The following is a 27865-nucleotide window of genomic DNA, read 5'->3' as shown; positions in this document are numbered from 1 at the left end:
GATTCTTGTCCACAGTCATAGATATAATTGTCATCTGAATTAAATTCACCCATTCTGGTCCATTTTAGTTCCTAAAATGTCAATGTTCACTCTTGCCATCTCCTGTTTGACCACTTCCAATTTACCTTGAGTCATGGACCTAAAATCCAAGTTCCTATGCAATATTGTTCTTTACAGCATCAGCCTTTACTTCCATCACCAGTCACATCCACAACTGGGCATTGTTTTTGCTTTGGCTCTGCCTCTTAATGCTTTCTGGAGTTATTTCTCCAGTAGCATATTGGGCACCTACTGACCTGGGGACTTCATCTTCAGTGTCATTATTTTTGCCTTTTCATACTGTTCATGGGGTTCTCAAGGCAAGCATATTGATAAGAACTTCTGGAACGCGAAGTCAAGTGGGCCTTAGGATGCATCACCATGAACAAAGCTAGTGGAGGTGATAGAATTCCAGCTGAGCTATTTTAAATCCTAAAGATGATGCTGTTAATATGCCAGCAAATTTGGAAAACTCAGCAGTGGCCACAGGACTGGAAGAATTCTGAAGTTGTTTTTCATTTCCTTCTCCAATGGACTATGTTTTGTCAGAACTCTGCACCATGGTCCATTGGGTGGCCCTACACGGCCTGGCTTATAGTTTTACTGAGTTAGGCAAGGCTGTGATCCATGTGACCAGTTTGGTTAGTTTTTTGTGATTGTAGTTTTCATTCTGTCTGCCCTCTGATGGATAATAAGAGGCTTGTGGAAGCTTCCTGATGGGAGGGACTGGCTGTGAGGGAATCTGTCTTGCTCTGATGGGCAGGGCCAAGCTCAGTAAATCTTTAATCCAATTTTCTCTTGATGGGTGGGGCTGTGTTCCCTCTCTGTAGTTTGGCCTGAGGCCAAACTGTGGTAGGGGTAATGGTGGTAACAGCAACCTCCTTCAAAAAGACTTATGCCAGCACACCCTGTGGCTCCCAGGATTGTTGTATTCAGCGTCTCTAACCCTGCGGCAGGCCACTATCGACCCACGTGTCCACCTGAGACTCCTGAACACTCAGGCAAGTCTGGCTCAGTCTCTTGTGGGATCACTGCTCCTTTCTCCTGGGTCCTGTGCATATAAAGTTTTGTTTGTGCCCTCTAAGAGTCTGTTCCCCCAGTCCTGTGCAAGTTCTGTAATGAAATCCCATTGCCCTCAAAGTCAAATTCCCTGGAAGTTCTCAGTCCCTTTGCCAGATCCCCAAGTTGGAGAATCTGTTGAGCAAAGGTATGTCACCACATAATTAACAGATACCTTCTGTGTTCTAGGATGGTGAAATGATGATTGAGCATTTATTACTAAGGTTGTACCTATGCCTCTGTTGGCTGACTATGTAGGTGTCCCCCTTTTACAAGCATTTTCTGAACCTGTAAGAATCATAAAGATGTAGCAACTTGCCTATAAAAAAATACTAGAGAAGAGGGGAAACCAGTAGAACACAGTAATATGGAAGCCTAGGCAAGAAAGAATCCAGGTGAGAACAATCCTTAGTGTAGAATGCTGCAAAAAACATCAAATAAAATTTGGTCTGAAAATGGTCCATTCACTCACTTATTAAATAAATATCTATTTGCTATTTAGCATATGCCAAGAGAAGGAAATGGCAACCCACTCCAGTACTCTTGCCTAGGAAATCCCATGGACGGAGGAGTCTGGTGTCCATGGGGTCGCAAAGAGTCGGACATGACTGAGCGACTTCACTTTCTTTCACTTAAGAACTATATTAGGCATGGGGATACAGTAATACACAAAGCCAAAACAGTCCCTGCTGACACTGCATGTAATAGAAGAGACAGACATTAAATGCCTAATTTAAGAAATACATATTTAGAGATTCTAGTGCCAGCCAAGAAGGCATAGTCCAATAAAGCTTGTCCTAACTGCTAATTATAACTACATACTCTGGATAAAATACAAAAAAGCAACTACTTGAACAAAAAAATCAACACAAGCAATATTCAGGAAAAGAGTCAAAACTGGAGAAGGGGCCCATACAGGAGTTTCTCCTTTTGTATGTGTATGCATATGTGTGTGTGTTTTACTTGAGGATGGGTGCCCAAGTGAAGCTGTCACAGTGGCAGCTGGGCAACTAAAACTCCTAGAAAAACCCTGTCTTTGTAGACAGAGGACTAAGAAAACAGGTCCCTGGGGTTCAAAGAACTGTGGGAGGGAAATCCCCATTTGTTCTCTCTGGTTTACTCCTGCTGTGGCACAGGCAACTTCAGTTCCTTAAAAAACCCCATCATTCTACCTACAGCACAGGGCAGGAAGTTGAGGAGTATCCAAGAGAGAAGAGAACACGAAAAAGGGTTCTATTTCTGTGTATGAACCAGCATATGTCTAGGACTCATTTTGGAGGTACACTCCAGAGTAGTATAAGTAGCAAAGTCCCTGAGAACTGAACCATATGATGCAAAGCACAAGGCTGAGATTAATCCCTGAGTAGCACAGAGGAAGGACAGAACTGTCCTGACACTGCAACCCATGGTGGAGGGGTGGGGGAAGGAAAGGATAAAACAGACCTTACAGTCTCAATCCAATGGATGACTGGGTGCTGAAAAAAACAAGAGAAGTCAACATGCTTCAGATGATTTTCATAGGACCTGGAGTATCACACACACAAAAAAAATTCAAAATGTCCAGGAAGGGGATTCTTCTGATAGGTACTGACATATCCTACCAGCTTCCCTGGTGGCTCAGATGGTAAAGAATCTAACGGCAATGTAGGAGACCTGGGTTCAATGTGCCCCTCAAATGTCTATAGTGATTCCCACAGAGGTGCCCCATACAGGCATCCCTTTAATAGATCAGGTTTCCATTGCCCTTCATTGGCCATCATTCATAAGTTGGTAACAACTAAAACATAGGGGCTTTTATCATTTTTCAATTCCCACCACTGCTAGGAAAACAGCGTGCAATTCAGCCCATCTTGCTGATTTGTTTTTACTCTCTTTGATCAGAGTAGTGGCCTTTAATCAGGTTGGTTATCTGTTTATATTACACCTCCCATCTATAAACCAAGCAGCTCTTTTTTTTTTTCCCCCAGCCAGTGTTCAAATTTGTTTTAATGTTGTTTTAAATGTCACAAAATTTTTATCTCATTTTTCTCAGTTTGAATCTTGATATAAATAAGTCCTACACATTGTAATTAGTAATATGTCTTTTTTATTAATTTATTTATTTTAATTGGAGGTTAATTACTTTATAATATTGTAGTGGTTTTTGCCATACATTGACATCAATCAGCCATGGGTATACATGTGTTCCCCATCCTGAACCCCCCTCCCACCTCCCTTACCATCCTATCCCTCAGGGTCATCCCAGTGCACCAGCCCTGAGCACCCTGTCTCATGCATTGAGCCTGAACTGGCAATCTGTTTCACATATGATAATCAGTTGAGAGCTGTTTATTAGGGTACTGTTCAAGTGATAACACAATCTGGCAGCTCTTCATATAGTTTCAAAGTTAGTCCTAGGGGAAAAAAGGTTCCCTGCTCATGAGTACATGATCCTTGCATTCCACAGGTAGCATGATGCTGTATAAACCATTTCCATGTTATTATGGAACTCATCTGGGTTATTGCCTTCCCTGACAGAGTGCTTTTCTGATGCCATCCAGAAACATCATAGTTAGTTCAGGTTTCAAGATTATTTTCTATCCTTCAGTCATATGGGCTGTTTTTATTAATGCCTGATAGCAAGCCAGTAATTGCCCCTCAGATAGCAATTCTCTAGACTAAAGTCCTAGTACTCAATGCTGGGAAGTGCACATAGGCTTTTGCAATAAGCCCAGTCTATGCTTCATACACAGCTATTGAACAGAGAATTTGTCCATGTCAGCACTCCAGTTCGTACTCTATGTAGTTTGAACTCAGGCGATCTAATTGGTTTCCATTTAACCAAATAATATTGCTTCAAAGGCAGATTTACATTTGTTCCAGTTTTACAATACTTAGTAGGTGAAATGTTCCCCAAATAAATGTTCATCACCATAATATAAGCAAGGTAAAAGACCCAACCACTTCATATAAAGCCTATTCAAACATACTATTCTTCAAACTTTCACCTTAACCCCACCAATGCTGACATTCCTAGCTGTAGCCTGTATCATGACTTCATCAACAGATTTTGGTTTTAAAACAACAGCAAGGGGACACATTCCCCAGTCAGACATAATAGTCTTTCCCATAAAACATTCAGATAAAGGAGACACAATTTCTTTACACAAAACCTTCTAATTTTATAATCTTATCAACTCTTCTATTTCTATAATTTCTCAATTTGATTAAAGTTCAAATTAGCATTTTATAAATGGGTTTCCATACCACAGTGCGTGGGGGCTCTGTTGTAAGGAAGTCTCAGAAATCTCTCTAGACCTGACCACTTTACCCACACAAGTACATATAGCTTTGGGGGTCTGGCCAGAAGACCTTGGCCCCTTGGTAAATCTTTACCTTGGTTAACCTATCTATCACCCTAGGCAATTCTGGCTAAGGTTTCTCAGTGTAATTTGTGCCTTCTGGCTTTTTACATCCTTCTAAGTGTCTGACTTTATTTTGGGGGGGGGTTCCAAAATCACTGCAGATGGTGATTGCAGCCATGAAATTAAAAGATGCTTACTCCTTGGAAGGAAAGTTATGACCAACCTAGATAGCATATTCAAAAGCAGAGATATTACTTTGCCAACAAAGGTCCGTCTAGTCAAGGCTATGGTTTTTCCAGTGGTCATGTATGGATGTGAGAGTTGGACTGTGAAGAAAGCTGAGAGCCTAAGAATTGATGCTTTTGAACTGTGGTGTTGGAGAAGACTCCTGAGAGTCCCTTGGACTGCAAGGAGATCCAACCAGTCCATTCTAAAGGAGATCAGTCCTGGGTGTTCATTGGAAGGAGTGATGCTAAAGCTGAAACTCCAATACTTTGGCCACCTCATGCGAAGAGGTGACTCACTGGAAAACACTCTGATGCTGGGAGGGATTGGGGGCAGGAGGAGAAGGGGACGACAGAGGATGAGATGGCTGGATGGCATCACTGACTCTATGGAAATGAGTTTGCATGAACTCCAGGAGTTGGTGATGGACAGGGACGCCTGGTGTGCTGCAATTTATGGGGTCACAAAGAGTTGGACACGACTGAGCGACTGAACTGAACTGAAATGAAGATAAATAGAACAGACTTGTTTAGGGCCTTTTAATGTTGGGGGACTAGCAGTGAGTCCCCTTGGTTCACTGGTTCACCCAGCTTTGATAGTGCTGCATCAACCCTCTTATTTCAGCATCATCAATGCCCACCACATTTGTCCTATTTCTCAACAACACACAGACTTTCACTCTGCTAAGACAAGTCCTTTGATTCTCCCTCTGTCTCTCCCCCATTTTCTTGTTAACTCCTCTAATGATTTAGGTTTCAGTAAGACCTGTCCTGGGAAGATGAAATGGCTAATCTGATAGGACTTCTCAAACTGTTATTTAATTCTGCAGCAGTAAAAGTGATATGGGGTGCCCATATGACAGGGGTCCCTTAATCACAGCACCTACCATAACCTGAGTAATGGGCAATTCAGTGGGTGAATAACCCAGTTAATATAAAGCCAGTCCCACATGGCTTGCATACAAAGCATATCAGTGGCTTCATCTGTGGTGTTCTACTTGGTGATTATAGGGGGAGCCAGGTGGTCCCCCTTCTCAGAATAAACACCGTTTATGGTGGCTTTTGTCATCTGTGATGCTGGTTGTTGGTTCCAGAATAGTGTCCTGTGTGTCTGTATCATGTACAGCCATCTGTGAGCCAAGAGTGAGCTTCTAGTCCTATATCAACCCAAACAAACTCTTCTACACTGTAAGACTTAAAACCAAAGCTACTGCTCCTAATTTATCTATTTTCACTATCCATTTTAGTAAAGGTTTTTCAGAAGGCTGATGATACTGATCTACAAAATGAGACAGCTCCTTCACATTAAACCTCTTGGTTTCAGGAGTTTCTGAAACCCCTGTGTTGACTACTTTCTTGGCAACGAGAGATATTACAGCTAATTTCTATTGCTCTAGCATAATTTTTCTCTTTGAGGGAAGCTTTAAGACTAGTGACTAAAGTTCAGACCATCCAAAATCAGAGTTAGGTCCAGCAACAAGGCCTGACCCAGAACTTCATTCCATTTTGGCTATTACAGATACCAATAACCAAGGGATTATATAGTTGGCATGCTTCTTATTATTTTTCATTTCCTTACAGATCCAATAAGCCAACTTTTCAGGAGTTGGAATCTACCACCACTGCTAAATTCCATTGGTAATTTTTACCTTTAGTAACTTACTGCAGTGCAGCTGAAGTTTCATACCATGGGTGGCTAGGTAGCCATTCAGGGGTCAAAAGTTCCCCATCCTCATCCTTTCACCCCTTTTTCCCACAAACTACATGTTTCCTATGTTTCCTTGAGACAGGAGCCATTCTTGCAAATCCCATTTCTTTGATACCAACTAAAGGAAAACTATTCCTCTACCCACAGAATAGTTCTGAAACAAAGCATGTGAGTTTTTTTTTTTTTTCTTTCACCAAATCAACTAATTTTTCAACTCTCTGGATAGCAAGTGGATGCCCTATACTTTAATTCAGTTCTACTCTGGGTAGGGTCAGACTCCACAGACTTAAGGGCTCCGTCCCACAAAACTGTCCTTAATTTAGATGGCACTCACAAGTAATGGGTCCCTAGGGTATCCACATTTTTATACCTTGGCTACAAAGTCGGGGCTTTCCATAACCATTCCCTCAGGCTTAATAATTTGTAGAATGGCTCATAAAACTCATGAAAATATTTACTTATGGTGACTGGTTTTTTATAAAAGGTATTGTAAAGGATATAGATCAACAGTTACACAGTGTAAAGTCTACCAGGGTTCCATGTGTAGAAGCATCTGCCCCCATAAAGCTGGAATATACCTATGCCCTGGCGTGCAAGTGTTACCAGTTAGAAGCTCTGTAAACCCCATAGTTTAGGGATTTTTATTGAAGCTTCATTATATAGGTAGGATCAATCATTACCTCAGTCTCCATTCCCTCTCCCTTCTCCTGAAGATGGAGGGCAGGCTTGAAAATTCCAAGCTTTATGTCACGGCTTGGTATTTCTGGTGACCAGCTCCCATCCTGAAGCTCTCCAGAAGCCCACCAAGGTCAACTCCTTAGAACAAAAGCAGCTCCTGTCACTCAGAACATTCCAGGGGGTTTAGGACCTCTATGTAAGATGCTCCTATCACCTCCACTGCTTAGGAAATTACAAGGGTTTTAGAAGCTTTGTGTTAGAAAGCGGGGGCAGAGACCAAATATATATTTCTTATTCACACAGCTATTATAAATTCCTAATTATTCTTGGAGACTTCAATATTTCTCTTAGCAATGGTTAGAATAGAAAATCACCAAAAATTGAGAAGACCTAAACAACACTATCAACCAACTTTGACGTAATAAGGTATTTACAGAACAGTCTACCCAAGAACAGCAAAATACTAATTCTTTTCAAGTGCACCTGGAGTATTCATCGAGACATATGATATGCTAGGTCATAATACAAATTTCAAAGAATTGAAATCATGAAGGGCATGCTCTCTGACTACAGCAGAATTAAATTAGAGACCAATAATAGATATCTGGAAAAGTCACAAATATTTGGAAATTAAACAACACACTTTTAAAGAAACCATAGGGATCAAAGAAGTCATAAGGGAAATTAGAATATTTTGAACTGAGTTAAAATAAAAATAAAACAAATCAAAATTCATGCAATTCAGCCAAACTAGTGCTTAGAAGGAAATGTATAAAATCATATGCTTAAATTGGAAAAAAATAAAGATCTCGAATGATCTAAACTTTCGCCTTTATAATCCAGATAAAAGAGAGCAAATTAAATCTGAACCAAACAGAAGAAAGAAAATAATAAAGAGCAGAAATCAATAACATTAAAACAGGAAAACAACAGAGAAAAGTAAATAAAACCAAAATAAATTTGTTTAATTTATCAATAAAATCTATAAACTTCTACCTATACTGCTCCCCCCCAAAAAAAAACAAAGCAGACACATTACCAAACTCAGGAATGCAAGCTAATATAATTACAGACACTACAAATATTTAAAAGATAATAAGGGAATATTACAAACAATTTTACACCAGTTCATTCATAGGTACAAACTAGCAAAGCTCACTCAAAAAGAAATATATAACATGAACAATCCTATATCTATTAAAGAAATTAAATTTGTAGTTTAAAAATCATTCCATAAAGAAAATTTTAGGCTAGCTGACTTCACTGGCAAATTCTACCAAATCATTGACAAAGAAATAATACTAATTCCATACAATCTTTTCTGAGAATAGAACAGGAGACATCTCCAAATCAAACAGCATGACCTCATTACCAAAGCCAGATAAAGACGTTAGAAAAGCAGTATCTCCTATAAACATACATGCAAAAACACACCACAAAATATTAGCAAATGGAATGCAACATGTAAAAAAAAATAATAACACACTTCAACCTAGTGGGGTTTATCCTGGAAATGAAGGGTCTGGTTCAACATTTAAAAATCAGTTGGTGGTCCTGGTGGTCCAGTAGTTAGAACTTGACCTTTTCTTTGCCATGGCCGGGTTTAAGCCCTAGTCAGGGAACTAAGATCTTGCAAGCCACGTGACAGAGCCAAAAAGAAAAAAATTAGTTGACATAATCTACCATATTAACAGACTAAAGAAGAAAAACCAGATGATTTCTCAATAAAGGTGGGAAAGCATTTGACAAAATTCAGTATCTATTCAGGATAAAAATTCTTACTAAACTAGGAAAATAAGGGAACTCATCAAACCTGAAAAATGGTATTAATATGTACAAAAGAATGGGGAAACAGTGGAAACAGTGTCAGACTTTATTTTTTTGGGCTCCAAAATCACTGCAGATGGTGATTGCAGCCATGAAATTAAAAGACGCTTACTCCTTGGAAGCAAAGTTACAACCAGCCTAGATAGCATATTCAAAAGCAGAGACATTACTTTGCCAACAAAGGCCTGTTTAGTCAAGGCTATGGTTTTTCCAGTAGTCATGTATGGATGTGAGAGTTGGACTGTGAAGAAAGCTGAGTGCTGAAGAATTGATGCTTTTGAACTGTGGTGTTGGAGAAGACTCTTGAGAGTCCCTTGGACTGCAAGGAGATCCAACCAGTCCATTCTAAAGATCAGTCCTGGGTGTTCTTTGGAAAGAGTGATGCTAAAGCTGAAATTCCAGTACTTTGGCCACCTCATGTGAAGAACTGACTCATTGGAAAAGACTCTGGGAGGGATTGGGGGCAGGAGGAGAAGGGGACAACAGAGGATGAGATGGCTGGATGGCATCACTGACTCAATGGACATGAGTTTGAGTGAACTCCGGGAGTTGGTGATGGACAGGGAGGCCTGGAGTGCTGCAATTTATGGGGTCGCAAAGAGTCGGACATGACTGAGCGACTAAACTGAACTGACAGCTAACATAATAGTGAAAGACTGAATGCCTTCCCTCTAAAATAAAGAACAAGGCAAGGATGTCTACTCTAACTCTTCGTCAATTCAGTTCAGTCACTCAGTTGTGTCCAGTCCTTTGTGACCCCGTGGACTGCAGCACGCCAGGCCTCCCTGTCCATCGCCAACTCTGAGAGTTTATTCAAACTCATGTCCATAGAGTCAATGATGCCATCCAACCATCTCATCCTCTGTCATCCCCTTCTCCTCCTGTTTTCAATCTTTCCCTAGATCAGGGTCTTTTCCAATGAGTCAGTTCTTTGTATCAGGTGGCCAAAGTACCAGGGTTTCAGCTTCAGCATCAGTTCTTCCAATGAATATTGCAATGAATATTCATGAACCCTTCCTATTCAACATGTGATGAAAGTTACAGCAAAAATGATAAAGAAAGACACACAGACTGAAAAGGAAGAGGTTGTCTCTATTTGTAGACAACACTGTCTAAAATACCAAGGAAAAGAGTTCTAAAAACTAATAAATGAGAATAAGTAATGTTATTCATAGCTACAGCTTTTACTCCAAATTTTCTATCTCCAGATCTTTATATTCAACTGCCAACTGGATATCTTCACCTGTATGTCCCATGGGCTCCTAAGATTGAGTACCTCCAAAGCTGAAGGTATTGTTATCCCTCCAAACTTGGGCCTTTTATAAAAAATGCATTTCCTATGATCTATGACTCATTCTAATATTTATACTTGTTCTCATATTTATAGCGTTCCAACTGATTTATCCATCCACCCAAGGAACAAACTGGGGATTCATCGTACACTTCTTTCCCACTTCACATCTACTTGGTCACTTAGGGTATCAGTTAGCTCTTATTATGAAAGAAACTGCTCTGAATCTGGAGGCTTAAAGCAAAATATTTATTATTTCCTGTGATTCTGTGGGTTGATTGGCTAATTATTCTGGTCTGAATCATCTTAGTTGGAGTTAGATGGTCTAGGATGGTCTCACACATGTGTCTGGGGCCACAACTGAGGAGGCCAAGATGGTTAAGACACCTGTGGACTCTCTTCAAGTAGCCCTTCATCTTCTAGGAGGCTAGCCCTAATTTGAGTACATGGTGATAGAAGAGTTGCCAGCAATAAGAGGGCAAGTCCCAACATGCAAATGTTTTGCAAGCCTCTGCTAAATTATAATTGCTTTCGTCCCAGTATCTCAGAAGCCAGAGTAAGTTGCATGAGTTAGCCTGGAAAAAGCCTACCCAAGGATATGGGTGCTGGTAGGAATGGAAACCGGAGAAGACAATGGCACCCCACTCCAGTACTCTTGCCTGGAAAATCCCATGGATGGAGGAGCCTGGTGGGCTGCATTCCATGGAGTCACGAAGAGTCGGACACTGCTGAGCGACTTCACTTTCACTTTCATGCATTGGAGAAGGAAATGGCAACCCACTCCAGTGTTCTTGCCTGGAGCATCCCAGGGACAGGGGAGCCTGGTGGGCTGCCGTCTATGGGGTTGCACAGAGTCAGACACGACTGAAGCGACTTAGCAGCAGCAGCAGCAGCAGGTATGGAAAACTAGCTCGAGAAGAGAAGTGTAACTATCTACCACCCTTAATCCGATTGACTCTATCTCCTCTCTCCATACGCATTCTTCCTCTAGAATCCCACTTCACTGAGAAGTTCAAGACCTTCTCATGTCCTACTCTACTACTTGTAACAGTCTCCCAATTGAGCTTGCATTGCTGTAAGTTACTAGCATGAGAATTTTCTGGAAAAATACAAATCTGGCCACATAATTCTGCTGCTTGAAACTTAATAGCTTCTCTTTCGCCATGTGAATAAACACTGCTGAGCGACTTCACTTTCACTTTCATGCATTGGAGAAGGAAATGGCAACCCACTCCAGTGTTCTTGCCTGGAGCATCCCAGGGACAGGGGAGCCTGGTGGGCTGCCGTCTATGGGGTTGCACAGAGTCAGACACGACTGAAGCGACTTAGCAGCAGCAGCAGCAGCAGGTATGGAAAACTAGCTCGAGAAGAGAAGTGTAACTATCTACCACCCTTAATCCGATTGACTCTATCTCCTCTCTCCATACGCATTCTTCCTCTAGAATCCCACTTCACTGAGAAGTTCAAGACCTTCTCATGTCCTACTCTACTACTTGTAACAGTCTCCCAATTGAGCTTGCATTGCTGTAAGTTACTAGCATGAGAATTTTCTGGAAAAATACAAATCTGGCCACATAATTCTGCTGCTTGAAACTTAATAGCTTCTCTTTCGCCATGTGAATAAACTAAAATAAATTCCTAAATGAGACCCACAAAATCTTTCATTTTCTAGCCCCTATTTACTCTTACTCTTCCCTCATATGCACCCTACTCTTTCAGAAACAAAAAAACTAAGTCCCTCAATTTCTGTGCAATTACAATACCATGACATTACACATACTGCTTTCATCTGCAATGTCTTATTACTACTTACATCCTGGTAAACTTCAACTTAATCTTCAATATGCAACTTTTTTGTCTTTGGCCACACAATGCAGCATATGGGATCTTAGTTCCCTGACCAGGGGATGAACCCATGGCCCCTGCAATGGAAGTGCAGAGTCTTAACCACTGGATTGCCAGGAAAGTCCAATGTTCATCTTAAATATCACAGATTTAATAAGGCATTTCTTGCCTGGCAAAGTTAAACGCTCCCACTTCTTGCATCCACTGCACCTCACACAACCTTCAATTATAGTGTTTATTCCAATATACTATAATTACTTGCTTGAAGACCTGTCTAACCACATATTTCACTGTGGGATGGGGATTATGTCTTTTTTAATGTCTAGATCTCCAACAATCTACTATAATTTTTGACAGTAAGTACTCAACAAATGTTTTTGAGTTTATCAATTAAAACATCCATTTCCAACATTCTAGATGACAGTGGAAAGAAAATTTATCAGATAAGTCTGTCACTGTCAAATCTTGTCATTAACTCAGTACTCTTCTTCAAATGTTACTTTTCAGTCGAGTGGAATGCGGTTTCAAGTATACCAAAACTTTCAATATGAACTAGCATACCTTCAATAAATTATAAATATGTTAAAATGAGAATTTAAACATTATATTAAGGTATATAAATGTACTAAATTTGCAAATGTACTAAAATTATCAGTGTACTAAAACATACTGATGCCTCATTGTGGTGGTAGCTGGATTATGTGAGTCTATTTTTTCTGTTTCCTAAATTCTCATAAATGTTAAAGTTTAAAATAAAAATATCCATGGTGTAGTAGGAATGATATAATATACTACATAAATAAGTTTCCTTAAAAATTCATTATAACCCAGAGCTTGGCTTCAGCCTTTGCTACATACCTAATTCTTGTGTCCCCCACAAAATTCCTATGTTGAAACCTCATCGACAGTGTGATAGTATAAAGAGGCTCAGTTCAATTCAGTTCAGTCGCTCAGTCGTGTCCGAATCTTCGAGACCCCATGAATTGCAGCACCCCAGGCCTCCCTGTTCATCACCAACTTCCAGAGTTCACTCAAACTCACGTCCATTGAGTCAGTGATGCCATCCAGCCATTTCATCCCCTGTCGGCCCCTTCTCCTCCTGCCCCCAATCCCTCCCAGCATCAGAGTCTTTTCCAATGAGTCAACTCTTCACATGAGGTGGCCCAAGTACTGGAGTTTCAGCTTTAGCATCATTCCTTCCAAAGAACACCCAGGACTGATCTCCTTTAGAATGGACTGGTTGGATCTCCTTGCAGTCCAAGGGACTCTCAAGAGTCTTCTCCAACACCACAGTTTAAAAGCATCAATTCTTCGGCACTCAGCTTTCTTCACAGTCCAACTCTAACATCCATACATGACCACAGGAAAAACCATAGCCTTGACTAGACGGACCTTTGTTGGCAAAGTATAAAGAGGTGGCAGTAGATAATTAGAGCATTAAGAAAGGGCTCTCATGAAGGTGATTAGTGCCCTCATAAAAGAGTTTCCAAAGCTCTACCACCTTCCCACCATGTGAGGACACAGCCAGAGACAAAACTGTCTATAATCCAGGAAGCAGGAACTCACCAGACATCAAATCTGCTCACACCTTAATCTTGAACTTCCCAGCCTCTTGAGCTGTGAGAAGTAAATTTGTTGTTTATAAGCCATCCAGGCCATATTCTTACTGCAACCCAAACAGATTAAGACTTTCTGACAAAGGAACCTAATTTGTCATGAAGACTTTGTGAAGTTCATGGAGCCATATATCAAAAAACAAACAGAAAACAAAAACCAAAACAAACAAAAATATCTAGCAATATCTTAATTGACAATGGGAAGTAGATCTAACACCTGTTGTGGGAAGGAGGGGGAATGCCTTTTTAACCAAAAGAAATGGTTTGGTAATAAAAATAATCTGATTTAAGAATATCCTCAAAGTGGTTAATTCAGGTTAAATAGTGAGTTCAATTGTACTCTGATACACGAGGAAATAAGGTGCACACACGCCATCAAACTAACTTGGGCAAAGCTGTTGTGTAAGCTGTGTGTGTTAGTGGTTCAGTCGTGTCAGACTCTCTGCCACCCCATGGACTGCAGCCCACCAGGCTCCTCTGTCCATGGGATTTCCCAGGCAAGAATTCTGGAGTGGGTGGCCATTCCCTTTTCCAGGGAATCTTCCCTACCCAGGAATCCAACCTGGGTCTCTTCCACTGCAGGCAGATTCTTTATCCTCTGAGCCATGTTGTGAATAGTTTTAAATGGTTTTAAAGCAGAAAAGTGAAAGTGAAGTCGCTCAGTCGTGTCCGACTCTTTGCGGCCCCATGGACTGTAGCCCATCAGGCTCATCCATCCATGGATTTCTCCAGGCAAGAGTACTGGAGTGGGTTGTCATTTCCTTCTCCAGGGGATCTTCCCGACCCGGATCGAACCCGGGTCTCCCACATTGTAGACAGATCCTTTACCGTCTGAGCCACCAGGGAAGTCCCCATTTAAATCGAGACCAAATTAAAAAAAAAAAAAAGTATCACTTTTCCCACTAGATTTTCAATTCATGACATGTGCGCATATGTATGAAATTTATCCTCTAGTGAGGAAAGACTGAACAGCTCACCAGCGGCATGGAATATTTAATTTCAAGACCTATAGAAAGACCACCAAGATTTACTTGACGTCAACTTCTAGAAAATTAAGATAAAAAACTTAAGGTTCAAAGTACTATTGGTAGTTGTCGCGAATGGGGCAGATTCATAGAATACAATTAAATATCATTTATGATATATTTTGGCTCGGGAACAAGAGGCAAGGATTTTTGTGTTTCTTTTGTTTAAAGTTTTCCTTAATAAATCTTTTATTTTAGAACAGTGTTAGGTTAACAATTACCGCGAAGATAGTACAGCGTTCTCTACACCCCACTGGGTTTTTAAACTCTTAATTTCTATTGATACTTACACCACCCCGTTCTCTCCCAAACCATCCCCTACTTGTCTCTGCTCCTGATCTCCTCAGGTTTCGCCAGGGCCTCGTTCTCACAGAGCAACTTTAGGAATGTAACAAAAACCCAGTTGAGTTACAACTTCACAAGTGGGTCAGCTGAGGTGGCCGACACCAGAACGCTCCCGCCCCGTCCCGCCCTCTCAGGGGCGCGCCGACCCTCGCCAACGTGGCTCTTCCCCCTCACGCGTCGCCGGACGCGAGCCAAGCGACCAAAGGGCAGGGCAGCCTCCAGAGGCCGGGAGAGCCGGGGCGGGACTAGGTCCGCCCCCAACTGCAGGCTCCTCCCTCGAGGGCAGGTTCTGCAGGCCCCAAACAGACGCACGTACGCTGATTGTTTAACGCCGACGCCCGCGGCCGATCCTCCGCCGCACGCCTCTCTTCACAGCCCACACCCACCGGCGGCCTCCGCCCCGCCCCGCCGTCGCAGCCCGGCCCTCGGCGCGTCGCGCGGGGGCGGGGCGCGCGCACGTGAGGACGTCCGGGAGCGCGCGCGCCGTCGCCGAGCTGGGCCAGAGTTGCCGGCGACGGGGTCTGAAGGTGATGGCTCTGACCGAAGGCCTCGAGACGGCGTTTCTCGCTGTTCCTGCCGTCGCTGCCTGGGCCTCGGTCCGCTCATCGTCATGAGAGGTCAGGCCTGGGGGAAGCGGGCGAAGGAGGCGAGGGGCCGCGGCGAAATGGGCTCTGGGGAGAATAACAGAGGCACTCGAAGCTCGAACGTGGGTGGAAAAGTCTATCCTGGAGATTCCGGAAGAGCCGTTTGCATTTTACTTTTCTTCCCTTTCTGTCCCCTTTCTTGCTTCATGCTTGAAGGAAAGTGGGAAGGTTCTCGGGTTTTATTTATGGAAAAAGACGCTGAAACTGACCCATCCGGCGTCGGTGTATCCAGAGATTGGAGGAAGTAAATGGCAGTCGTGGCGTTGGAGCATCGGTGAAAGCCTTTGGTGAAGAGCACTAAAAACCAAACCGCCCAACAGTCACTGAAAAAAAATTGTTTTTCAGACCTAGAAATGAAATAGAATGACATAAAACTTGCCCTGACGTTAACCCCAGCTTCCTCCTACGGAAACGGCAGAAAAGCTCTGCTTTTCAACTGAATTCTGATGGCCACCCACATTCGTCATTTAGGGATCTTTGGATGCCGATGTTTTCTTGCCGGATTTCCCACCCCTCCAGAGTCGCATTTTTAATGTGCAGACTACGTAATTATCCTTATTCAGAATAGTCGTTTAGCAATTACACGGTGACTCCCAAAGTCTTAAAAGATATTTTTGAGGGTGGCAGGGAAGGATAATATTTCTTGGTGTTAATTATTATTGGAAACTTATTAGCTTCGGGAAAGCTGTTTCAGCATAAAAGGAAATTTGTAGGTCACCTAAATGATATGTTTATTATTAGTATCAGTTACGCATGATGTTGCTTAATACGGAGTTAAGATTTGATGTTTTCTTCTTAGCCTTTGTAGGCATTAAAAAAACAGATTCACTCTTCTAGTTGAGCCGAGTAAATGCACTGGGTGTTCTAGTATGAATGAGTACTATTAGTACTGTCAACATCTGCTGGGCACCCATACTTTGAGTATTTTGCCAGTTCCTTCTGTCAGAGAACTGGAGGCATCTGAAGGGCAACTTTTTCCGTGGCAGATGTTCCCTGAAAGATAGTTTGCACAGGGTAGCAGCGCCTTCGCGTCAGTGGGGAAGAAGGAGTCGTCTAGTGAGGAGTGCTAGATAACCTGAAAATAACTCATCTGCTGTGATTACCAGCCTCTCCTTTAGCGAATAACCAATTCCTAGTGAGCCACATATTGCCTGTACTTAACCGTTCACTTAGAATAGTTTCTGCTCTTTGATTTTTAGGAGACAGAGCCGTGAAGCAAAGAAATCACAGAACAAGTATTCAAGGGCCATGCAAGCCAACTGTAGTCAACTGCACAGCCCTTCAGGAGCTGCAGGCAGTGAGGATGCCTCAGCCTCCCAGTGTGTCCAAGCAAGACTGACAGGAGAAGCTTCCTGTCTTTATTCTGGAGATGTTCATATCCCGATAAGCTCCCTACCTAAAGAATGTGCTGAAAATCCAAGCTCCAGAAATACAAGGTCAGGTGTCCACAGCTGTACCCACGGATGTACCCATAGTCGCTTACGGAGTCACACCCACAATGAAGCCAGGCAACCTGATGATAGCGACATGGAGTATGGAGATCATGGTAGCAGCTCCTTCTCAGAATTCCGGTATCTCTTCAAGTGGTTGCAGAAGAGTCTTCCATATATTTTGATTCTGGGTGTCAAACTTGTTATGCAGCATACAACAGGTAGGGTATGATAAAAGCACTGAGTTGTTTCATTGCTATATTCAGCTAATTCTCTGTCTATTGGTAACCTACTTCATGCATTTCAGTTTCTTATTTTCTGTTAGCTTTTAAAATTGTGTATGCTTCCTTTAAAATCATGTCATTATGTTAGCTCTTTTTTTTAAAATTTCAATTAACTGGACCTTATTTTCTAACAGGAATTTCTCTTGGAATTGGGCTGCTTACAACTTTTATATATGCAAACAAAAGCATTGTAAATCAGGTTTTTCTAAGAGTAAGTACAACCAGCAACTAAAAAATCATTAAATGTTTTTCCCTGTAGAATTATATGCTCATTTTGAGAGAAATAGGAATTAAGATAGTTTATTTGATAAATTTAAATAGGTATAATGTAACATCCATATTAAATGTTGTTATCTAAATGACCTGGCATAAATGATTTGTCCTAATACTGAATTGTTTCACCGTATTTTCTTTGTATGTTGGGTTCCTGATAAAAGCTAGACAGAAGGATTAAAACCTAGACAGATCACCATATGGTCTGATTTGTCAAGTGCCTTCATGTTTTAAGTTAATTTGACTATACTCAGTAATATGACCATTATTTAAAACTTCAGCCATTGTACTCGAAGATTTAAAATACTTAAAAGTGTACATTGAACAAATGGGTATTGAATTATTTAGGTTTCTCTTATTTAAAGAAAACTAAACCCAAGAAGTTTTTTCTTAATTATAGTCACAGTCCTATTCTTGTAAATTATTGCAAAAACGGGATTAGTTTATAAAATTTCATCCTCAAGCAACTTTTAAAGGGTTATATCTGTGTAAAGAATCATATATTTTGACCTGAAAATTTGTAGTTACACCCTATCAAACCATAAAAGTTTAATTTAGGGTTTAAAACTAGTAAAACTTTTAATTAAACTAGTAATTAAAACTTAATTATAAAACAGATTAAAAACAAATTCTTACTGAATTGTAGGAGAATTTTTAAAATTATAAACCCTGATAACTTAATGCATTTTCTGCACGCCTGTTTTGTTAGGAAGGCAAATATAGGGAGCTACAGAAGTAAAGTTTTCATTTAGGTGGGTTCTTTATGTCAGTTTGTAGAAGATTTGGCTTTGAAACATAGGTAATGTTGTTACACAATGAGGAAGCTTGTATTTTAAAAATCTGTTTAAATTTGTGTTGTTTTGTTCATTAAAGCTATATAAAATAGAATGATATGTACAATTTAACAAATAATCTATATTTTTATTAAGATAAATTAATCTATTAAAACATTTTAAGTTAATAAATTAGTCATTAAAGTAAAATAGTTAAATGATATTTAAAATTCTGGCATAATTCAAAGTAATGAATTATAAAATTATTTATTTTTCAGGAAAGGTGCTCAAAGATTCAGTGTGCTTGGTTACTGGTATTCTTAGCAGGATCTTCTGTTCTTTTATATTACACCTTTCATTCTCAGTCACTTTATTACAGGTAATTAGAGGCCCAAGTGCACAATCACATATTTTTATATAATCATATATTCCATAGCACTTTGTAAAGTTTTACTTGTACATACTTACTATTGGAGTTCAGTTTTTACGTATTTGTCTAGTTCCAGGTTAGTGAGCTTAAAGTGATTTATTCATGTTTTATACCCAGTGCCTTGCCTCATAGCAAGTGCTCAATAAATAACTTTTGATACTAAAATTTTTACTTATATAATCAATAGTTACTAAATACCATTAGATTGTTGTTGGTGACCTTTTTTTTGACAAAAATTGTATATATTTAAAATATAGAACATGTTTTGATATATGTATACATTGTGAAGTGATTACCACAATCAAGTTAACATATCCATCACCTCCCTTAGTTACCTTCTTGTGTGTATATGTGATGAGAACACTTGATATTTGTTTCTAGAAGAAAACTTGCTAAAGAACAGTAGTTGATCAGTTTCCAAGTCAGATGGAAGTGTTCTGAATTTTCAGCTTTAATCAGATAACTAGAAATCTGGGTTTCAGTGGTATTGGAGAGATGTGGACAAATCTGGGATATAGTTTGTAGGTGTAGCTGATACCACTCAGATTGGATTGGGTGGGTGGGTGAGGGGAAGAATCAAGGGTGATGCCTGGGTTTTTTAGTCTTAAGCAACTGGCTGGATGGTGGTGCCATTTACTAGGCTAGGAAAGACTGGGGAAGGAAGTGGTTTTGAAGGAAAATCAGTAATTTTGTTTTGAACATGTTAAGTTTGAGAGGCCATGTAGAACTGTTAAAATGATTATAGTTATTTGTCATAAGCTCAGAGTGGAGGTTAGAGCTGTAAATTTTCGTGTTATCAGCACATGGTGGATATTTTAAAAACATGGAACTTGACAAGACGAACCTGGGAAAGAAAGTATAGACCGAGAAGAAGGCCTAGGACTGGACAATGCCCACGATTAGCCAGAGGAGTAGCAGCGAAGTAGACTTAAGAAGCAATCATTAAGAACAACTAGACCATATGAGAGCAACTTGAAGAGAGTGGTGTCAGAAGTCCACGCAGAAAATATTTCAAGGAGGGAAGATGGAAAAAGTGAGCTTCAAATTTAGCAAGAGGGAGGGAGTTGATGATCTTGACAGAAGCAGTTCACTGGAAAGGAGGGATGAGAATCCTGACTGGAGTTGGTTAAGGAGAGAATGACATATATCTATCATTTGTGAATTTTTTAGATTACAGGCTAGAGGATATCCATCATGACAAGTTAGGAAGACTCTTCGTTTTCTTTGAGGAAAGATTTGAAATGAAAACATTTAAAAAGTCTGTTTAAAATAACCAAAATAATCTTTTTACATAAACTCTAGCACTTGTCAAACTCATATTTTGTACACATTATTTGGTAGCAAATTTAGAACCCCTGTCAGCACTTTTATCTTTTTATGTTGCTTTTAGTAAGTTTTGATGTTTTTATCTTTTTATGTTGCTTTTAGTAAGTTTTGTGTTTTTCTTCTCTTGGTAGCTTAATTTTTTTAAATCCTACTTTGGACTATTCAAGCTTCTGGGAAGTTCTTTGGGTTGTTGGAATTACAGACTTCATTCTGAAATTCCTCTTCATGGGCTTAAAATGCCTTATTTTATTGGTGCCTTCTTTGATCATGCCTTTTAAATCCAAGGTAAGATCTACTATGTTTTATTGGAAAGATGTTAGCAAACCATATCAGTGCTTCAGTTCAGTTCAGTCGCTCAGTCATGTCTGACTTTGCGACCCCATGAACCGCAGCACACCAGGCCTCCCTGTCCATCACCAACTCCCGGAGTCTACCTAAACCCAAGTCCATTGAGTCGGTGATGCCATCCAACCATCTCATCCATTTAGTCTTAAATGATTCTTTTTATAATTTTCCAGTTTGCTCAATAACCTAATTATTATATTATCTCAGACCTATTGAAACAAAATATGTTCCAATAAAATCAATTATACAGTACTTGCTTTGGAATAATCTAAAAGTCAGTCCCCACATCATATATGGGAAAATATTTACATTTATACTTCTGTTTTCCTCCAGGGCATTATTAATTGATAATTGATAACTGACTATATGCAGTTATTTGGTGTTTTTTCATATTCAGTTAAAACTTTAAATTTTTGTAGTCAGCAAGATATTTTATTGTACATAAAACATTTTCACTGTCACTCTAGAAATTTTTTGAAAACAAACCAGTGACTGTAACATCTGAGAACCAAGTTGAGGAGGTTACTCATAATCATTATGAATACTAATTTTATAGTTGTGTTATTGTGCCGTATATTCATGATGCTCTCAGTCCAATATGGAGTATTTGTGCTGTGTATATAAGTAGCTTCGTTGGCTCTGTTTTCTTTTTTCTTCCTTTTTAGGGTTACTGGTATATGCTTTTAGAAGAATTATGTCAGTATTACCGAACTTTTGTTCCCATACCAGTTTGGTTTCGTTACCTTATAAGCTATGGGGAGTTTGGTAATGTAACTAGATGGAGTCTTGGGATATTGCTGGCTTTACTCTACCTCATACTAAAAGTAGGTAACATAATAAATTTTGTCATTCATAATGATTCATGTAATAATGTTTACAGATTTTACCTGTAACTGATTTTGTCTTTAACTGTTTTATAGTTTATCTTCATATCACTAGTTTGAAATAAATGGCAGATTCTTTACTTAGAAATGGAGAAAAGGAAATAGGTATCTTTATCTTAATCCAGTGGTTCTCAGATTTTATTGGGGGAGTAGCATGCAGTATCTAAGGGAGAGAATGAGTAGAAGAGAACATACCCACCCCCATCAGTAGCATCTATCAGGTACATAATTCTCAAACTAGTGGAGTATCTTGTCCTGTCCCCTCAACTTAGTCACTTTATGAAATTTTAAATATGTTAAGGACATGTGAACCAGGTAAAATTGCCTTGCCTTTGATTTAGTTAAGTATATATTTGTCTTGACCAGATTGTAACTCTAGGCATTCAGATGTACTTCATTTTGGTTACGAATTGGCTGAAATTGATAAGCTGAGTAAAATATCCCATAATTGGATTTTAAGTATATTTAGAATGAAATGATTAGTTGTGGTATGCAATGAGCATTGTTAATAGCAGTATTTGATATTAGCATTGATCTCTAAGTTTAACAGAGATGGCTCTTTGAATTAATGAATTAGGATTTATTTTCCCTTTCAGCTTCTGGACTTTTTTGGACACCTGAGAACTTTCAGACGGGTTTTGCGAATATTTGTTACACGACCAGTAAGTATTTTTTATCATAGGAAACTTTTTACCTTTCTTCATTATAAAATTGTTTTAGTTCGGTAGTTTTACAAATGCAGACTTACATGCTTGTTTAGAAATACTTCTAGTACTTTGGCACTTGAGGTTATGATGATAAAGGTTTTATTTCTGTGACCCGTTTGTTAATTTGTGCATTGACAACACCTAATGGTTGATGAAGTAATTGTGTATTTGAATGTGTCTCCTGCCCTTTCAGATCGCCTATTTTTAACCTTTTATAAACATTTCCCAAAAATCATATGAACTTTTGTTTCTCTTTTAATCCACAGTTAGTGGCTTTGTGTGTTTTCATTAACTCCTATTCAGCTTCTGTGAAAGTGTTTATAATTTATTGTGTACATGAAGAAAGCTTACTACCAAAAATCATGTCCCTTGGAATTTTCTTACTGGAAAAATTTCCCCAATACTGAATTCCGTATGCACAAATAAGTTCTTGACGGTATCAATAAACTTTAAAATTGAGATTCCATTGTCAGTTATAACTTTACTATACATCAGTGATTCTACTGATGTAACAAACTGCAGAGAAAGGGTGTCTGTCACAGCTCAAATGATAATGGCTCATTTGCTATTTATTAGCCTCAGAGGTTCTCAGTATATAAGTGTGATCACCAGATTTCAGAGTTTGATTCTCAGTTATAGAGTCCATTAGGTACTTCAACAGTTAAGTGGTCAGGACTCAAGAGACTGACTTACAAGAATGCCAATCTAATAATATATGTTTGAAAAAAACAACAGGATTTTACCAATGAAGTGGACTAAACTAACTGGCCAGGACCCTTTCCCTAAGATAGTAACATAGTAACAAGTTTCACTGCATCCTATTCAGACTTCTTTCCTTAAAAAGATACCAATAAAACCCAGACTTTAGCTTTTGAATTTAGCTATTGAGTACATTGTACTAGGCTTCTGCTGTAGCAATTAATCTAATAGAGCTTGAAATGCCTTTGGTATTTTCTCCAGGAAGCATTAAGAGACTATCACAGTCATCAACACTCTATTTCATTCTTGAGATTCTCATGTTCCTTAATGTTGCCCCTGGAAATGGCAATCATCATCAGGGTATTTTCACCTGAAGGGAGTCTGCATTGTACCAGACAAGAGTGCTGTTTTAAAAGCTTGTCAGCATATCCATGTGCAGTGCACTCTTCTAAATGGCATTTACTGAAGGGAAATTGGCATCAAGATCATCCATCAGTATCTTATGTCTAGAATCTTTAACATCACTGATCTCAAAAATTTTTAATTTTCTATTTATATCCTTTGATTTTGTTAACTTTTGAAAGTAAGTTTAGATCATAGCCTCGGTTGCTAAGTCATGTCACACTTGGTCTGATGACTATGACTGAAACTTGGGTGTTCTTTTCCTGAGCTCCCTTTTCCACATCATTTCTACAGAAAGATGATCTCATTTATAACATTTTGTCATACCCCGTTAATGACTAAATTCTACTGAATTTGTAAGGAAGTTATAAGATCTTAACAAGATCAGAAACTTTTTTTAGGACTTCAGAAAAGGAAATTCAAAGATGTGTGTTGAGTTTTGACAGTAGAGCGCTACTCAAGTGACGTTTTGCAATTACAGTTCTTTTGTAAAATTTTATCATTCTTTGCTAGTACTAAATGCTGGGTTTTGTGATAAAGATGATAATTAAAATTATTTTTAGATTTAGTGGCAGGACACTGTTTAGTGGTCCCCCCCCAAACCTTCTTCATATTGAACTTATGTGGAAAGCTTTCAAAAATTAGATTTCTGGGTTACCTTATTGGTATATCTGGACCTATTGAATCAATCTCCAATGTGGAGCACAGAAATCTAAAGCAGTCTCTACATGAGTTACATTCAGCCAAACAAGCTCAGCATTGACTTTAAACCAGTGTCATAGGTAGTAAGTGGGCTCAATTTGGCAATACTGGGTCACATAGTACATGAATATAGATTGCATAATTCTTATATTTCACATTGCATATGAATTTCAAGCACTATCATTATTTGGGAATCCAACGAATCTAACAATCTTCCAAGATTCTGTTTATGTATAATGTAATGAGTTCACCTTGATGCAGACATGATTCTGTATACATAGATCAGGTTTGAAATGTTTATATCCTTTGGTAAAGTTTTCAAATGCCTAGTTCCTTGGAGATTTGAGAAATACAGTTATCACCTATGTATTTAAGGAACAGAACCTTATCTTTATATAATAGAGTTACGGAGTCCCTGCCAGCAAGAGACAGTGTTCAGATGTGGATGATATTTGTTCAATATGTCAAGCTGAATTTCAAAAGCCAATTCTTCTCATCTGTCAGGTAACTCTATTTTTAAGCAACCTTAATACAGCACTTCTCTGGACTTGGAAAAGTCACAATTATGTTAATTTTCAGGAAAAAATATGTATATTGTTTAGCAGAAACTAGCATTCAGGGCACATACTGTGAATTTCTTATTTGTGATTGGGGGTTTGGTAGGTTAGCTAAGTTTTGTCCCTTATGTTCTAATAGTTTTTATGTAGAAGCGTGTATGAAGGGATCGCAAACAGGATACCAAAGTGACTGGAAAACACACTATTTTTAATAACAGAATACTAGTCTTTAAGAATACCAGCATGTTACTGGATTGTATAAGGCCATTTCCTGTTATTCCTGTAACTCTCGAAGATTGTATTAAGCTGTTAGTCATTATGTTGTTGTCATCTGGTTGCAAAGTTGTGTCTGAGTCTTTTGCAACCCCGTGGACTATAGCCAGCCAGGCTCCTCTGCCTGTGGGATTTCCCAGGCAAGACAGGTGTGGGCTGCTATTTCCTTCTCCAGAGGATCTTCCCAACCAGGGATTGAGCCCTCATCTCCTGCGTTGGCAGGCAGATTCTTTACCAGGGAAGCCCCTTTTAGTCATTATCCTTGATCTTAAAGTCATCACCTAAACATAACTTGTATTTTATTAAAGGTGGTTAGGCGGATAGGACGAGTCAGAATACTTGTCTCTGCCACTAACACTCTGTGTTCTTGAATGTTATACTTTGTTGTCTTGCTTGTAAAATGAACTGTTTTTCTGCAGTGTGATGAATTTAAAGTTAAAATGTTACCAACTATAAAAAGTTCGTAATTCCCTTACAGCATATATTTTGTGAAGAGTGCATTACCTTATGGTTTAACAGAGAAAAAACATGTCCGTTGTGCAGAACTGTGATTTCGGACCATATAAACAAATGGAAAGATGGAGCCACTTCATCACACCTTCAAATATATTAAGTTTTCAACTTAATATTAAGGCCACAAAACACTAATTTTATTTGGTTACAGTGACTACTGGTAAAGACATTAGAATGGATTTTCAGGGCTGGAAGGTAAGGAAAATGTTCCCAAATGGTTTTAGAGTATTATAGTTAAGTGTGTAGTCCAGTTTATCAAAATATTAAATGAAAGATCCTATATTATATATGTAATGTTCAGCCTAATGCATATGAAACATTTATTCTATCCTTATTTGACTTATGATGGCAGTGTTAAATTGTAAATGTGTTTTCTTGTTAATGTTACCAAATGACAATTGGGTAATACAGCTACTGGTTTTAGAGGAATTCAGGTATTCTTTCCAGACACTGTTTTCAGAATAAAGAGTATTTTTCATAATATTTTAAGATACACATTACCTGAAAGTAGAATTTTATTTAGCATTGACTTTTATAATTCCCATTCTAAAAATCTTCAATTTTTTCCTAAAATTTGTATTTTTAAATGAAAGCTATAAATGTTATATTTTACCTGTACAATCAGAATTTTCTAAGGAAGACTAATTTACTGAGGATGAAATATTTTAGTACTGTTATTCTCTGTAGTATGATTAGCAGTCATTGAGAATAAAAGACAAATTGCTTTTCTTTGTGGATATAATACATACAATCCTGCCCTCAGCTTTAATGTTCATGATTTTGCTTTTTGTATAGTGCCATGGACTTTCTTGAATTAACTATTAAAATAATTCACATGGATTACATACAGCTGGTTTCAATGATGATTTGAATAGTGTGACAAACAAGACCAACTCAGACTCTTAGAAAAGAATTCCCCAGGTCTTGCCTGATGGTCCAGTGGTTAAGACTCTATGCTTCCAATCCAGGTGGTGTGGGTTCAAGCCCTGGTTGGGGAACTAAGGTCCTGCATGCCACCTGGGCCAAAAAAAATTTGTTAAAAAAGAACTCCCCTTATAACTAGCTTCTCTAAAAGAGTGTTGGAACCTCATGCTTGAATCATCATTACTTGGGAGATTAAAGCTTGTACAAAGACCAACAAAACTTTGGAGAGTGGTTTGTTTGCCTACAGGTATTTGTTTCTCTCCCCTTGAAACCTCATGAGGGATTCAAGATCTGTGACAGGTCTGAAGGACTGGTTATTATCTACATCTTGATGTGAGACCTCTGCTCATTTTCTTGTTTACCATCTATCAGTTTGCACACAAGAAAAAAAGACAGTGGTAAGAAGGAGAAGTTAGGGGGTAGAGGCAGAAATTTTCAGCAGATTTACAACACTGGTAAGACAAAGACTACACCAGCATGGATTAATAAGGATAGTGAACTGTGTTACCTACTTTGAGAATCACTGCAAATATTAAAAAAAAATTAAAAAAAAAAACACCTTCCTAATTTTGTGATGAAGCCAATAGTTGTTATTTGGGTATACAGCAAGGGATGAGTTAAGAAAGACAATTTGAGATTAGAATTTGGGTGTAAAAAATACGCTAACTTCTTGGTAAAAACATAAGAGTAACATCTTACCACATGGGTTATTTCAGCCCTAACACAATACCTGATTACCCTATGGCCATATGGACAGCTTTCTTAATATGACTGAATAACAAGTCTGTGGTGGACAGTGGGGGATTTTTTGTTTTAACAAGCAAGCAAGCACTTCACTGTGAACTGAAAAGGAGGGAAATGCAGCAGGAGAGCTGTGTTGTTCACTAATAGCACTGATGAAGTAGAGGCATTTCTGTACTTTTATTCCTTCAGCTCAAAAACAGGAATTAGAACCCATTTATTCTGTGAATTCAGATCATACCCTCTGAAAGACTTAACATCAAGAGTCACTACTGTTTTATAAACAAAAAAAGTCCCATTTGAGAACTTCTATAGAGAAACTATATTGGCAAATGTAATTCAATTACCTCATAAATAGAGATGGTTTACACAAAACGCCCATCTTACAGCAGATATATTGAGATATTAGTTAAAAACAGATTTGTCCACTAAGTTAATCTTGTGCATACACATCAAATAATGAAGTTGGCAAATACAGCTGAAAAAACTGATGCACAAGAAAGTCCTTCAGTGTTTTTATGTGAAGCTGGCTCTCACATAATTTTTCAAATGAACTTTTTTTTATTACATTCTACTACTTTGACAGAACTTGGAAATCACAGATGTTTAACACCTAAGAAGATCAGTACTAAAACTTGTTACAAATTTGTTCCTTCAGTTTCTCCACAAAAGCAATTTTTACAACTGTTATTCTTCACATATATAGTTTATTAAATATGAGAACCTGAACACATCTAGCATATAAATGGGAAAAATTATTGAAACCATTTGTGTATCTGGTAGTTATTTCTTCCTATCTTAGGGTAATAATGATAATAATAAAAAAAATCACTTTTATGTTCATTCAAATTTGCATTTAATTTCTATTTACATTCATTCAATCTGAAATCAAATACTTTAATACAGTAAACACAAGATGAAAAGCAGAAAAGGTGTTACCCTCCAAAGCACTCCTAA

General features: G+C 38.8%; 1 protein-coding gene and 1 long non-coding RNA gene across 2 annotated transcripts in view; one reads left to right on the top strand and one right to left on the bottom strand.

The window, feature by feature from the left end:
* Nucleotides 1-15190, bottom strand: part of LOC139177503 (uncharacterized) — a 47965-nt gene extending 32775 nt beyond the window's left edge. The window contains exons 1-2 of the long non-coding RNA XR_011561914.1: nt 14947-15190; nt 13582-13632 (exon numbers count right to left, since the gene is read on the bottom strand). This is a non-coding gene — a long non-coding RNA (uncharacterized lncRNA). The remainder of the gene's footprint in view (nt 1-13581; nt 13633-14946) is intronic.
* Nucleotides 15191-15424: 234 nt separating this feature from the next.
* On the top strand, nt 15425-26088 carry RNFT1 (ring finger protein, transmembrane 1). The gene is made up of 9 exons (XM_070772592.1): nt 15425-15618; nt 16845-17296; nt 17494-17570; nt 18684-18784; nt 20293-20446; nt 21172-21330; nt 21987-22052; nt 24303-24404; nt 25209-26088. The coding sequence occupies exons 2-9, from the start codon at nt 16894-16896 to the stop codon at nt 25341-25343; spliced, it is 1197 nt and encodes a 398-aa protein (XP_070628693.1). The 5' UTR covers nt 15425-15618; nt 16845-16893; the 3' UTR covers nt 25344-26088.
* Nucleotides 26089-27865: the final 1777 nt, after the last annotated feature.

This window comes from Bos indicus, chromosome 19 (genome assembly GCF_029378745.1).
Source record: "Bos indicus isolate NIAB-ARS_2022 breed Sahiwal x Tharparkar chromosome 19, NIAB-ARS_B.indTharparkar_mat_pri_1.0, whole genome shotgun sequence".
Classification (NCBI taxonomy): Eukaryota; Metazoa; Chordata; class Mammalia; order Artiodactyla; family Bovidae; genus Bos; species Bos indicus.
The sequence above is the reverse complement of the archived record's forward strand: the minus strand, read 5'-3'. Positions and strand labels throughout refer to the sequence as shown.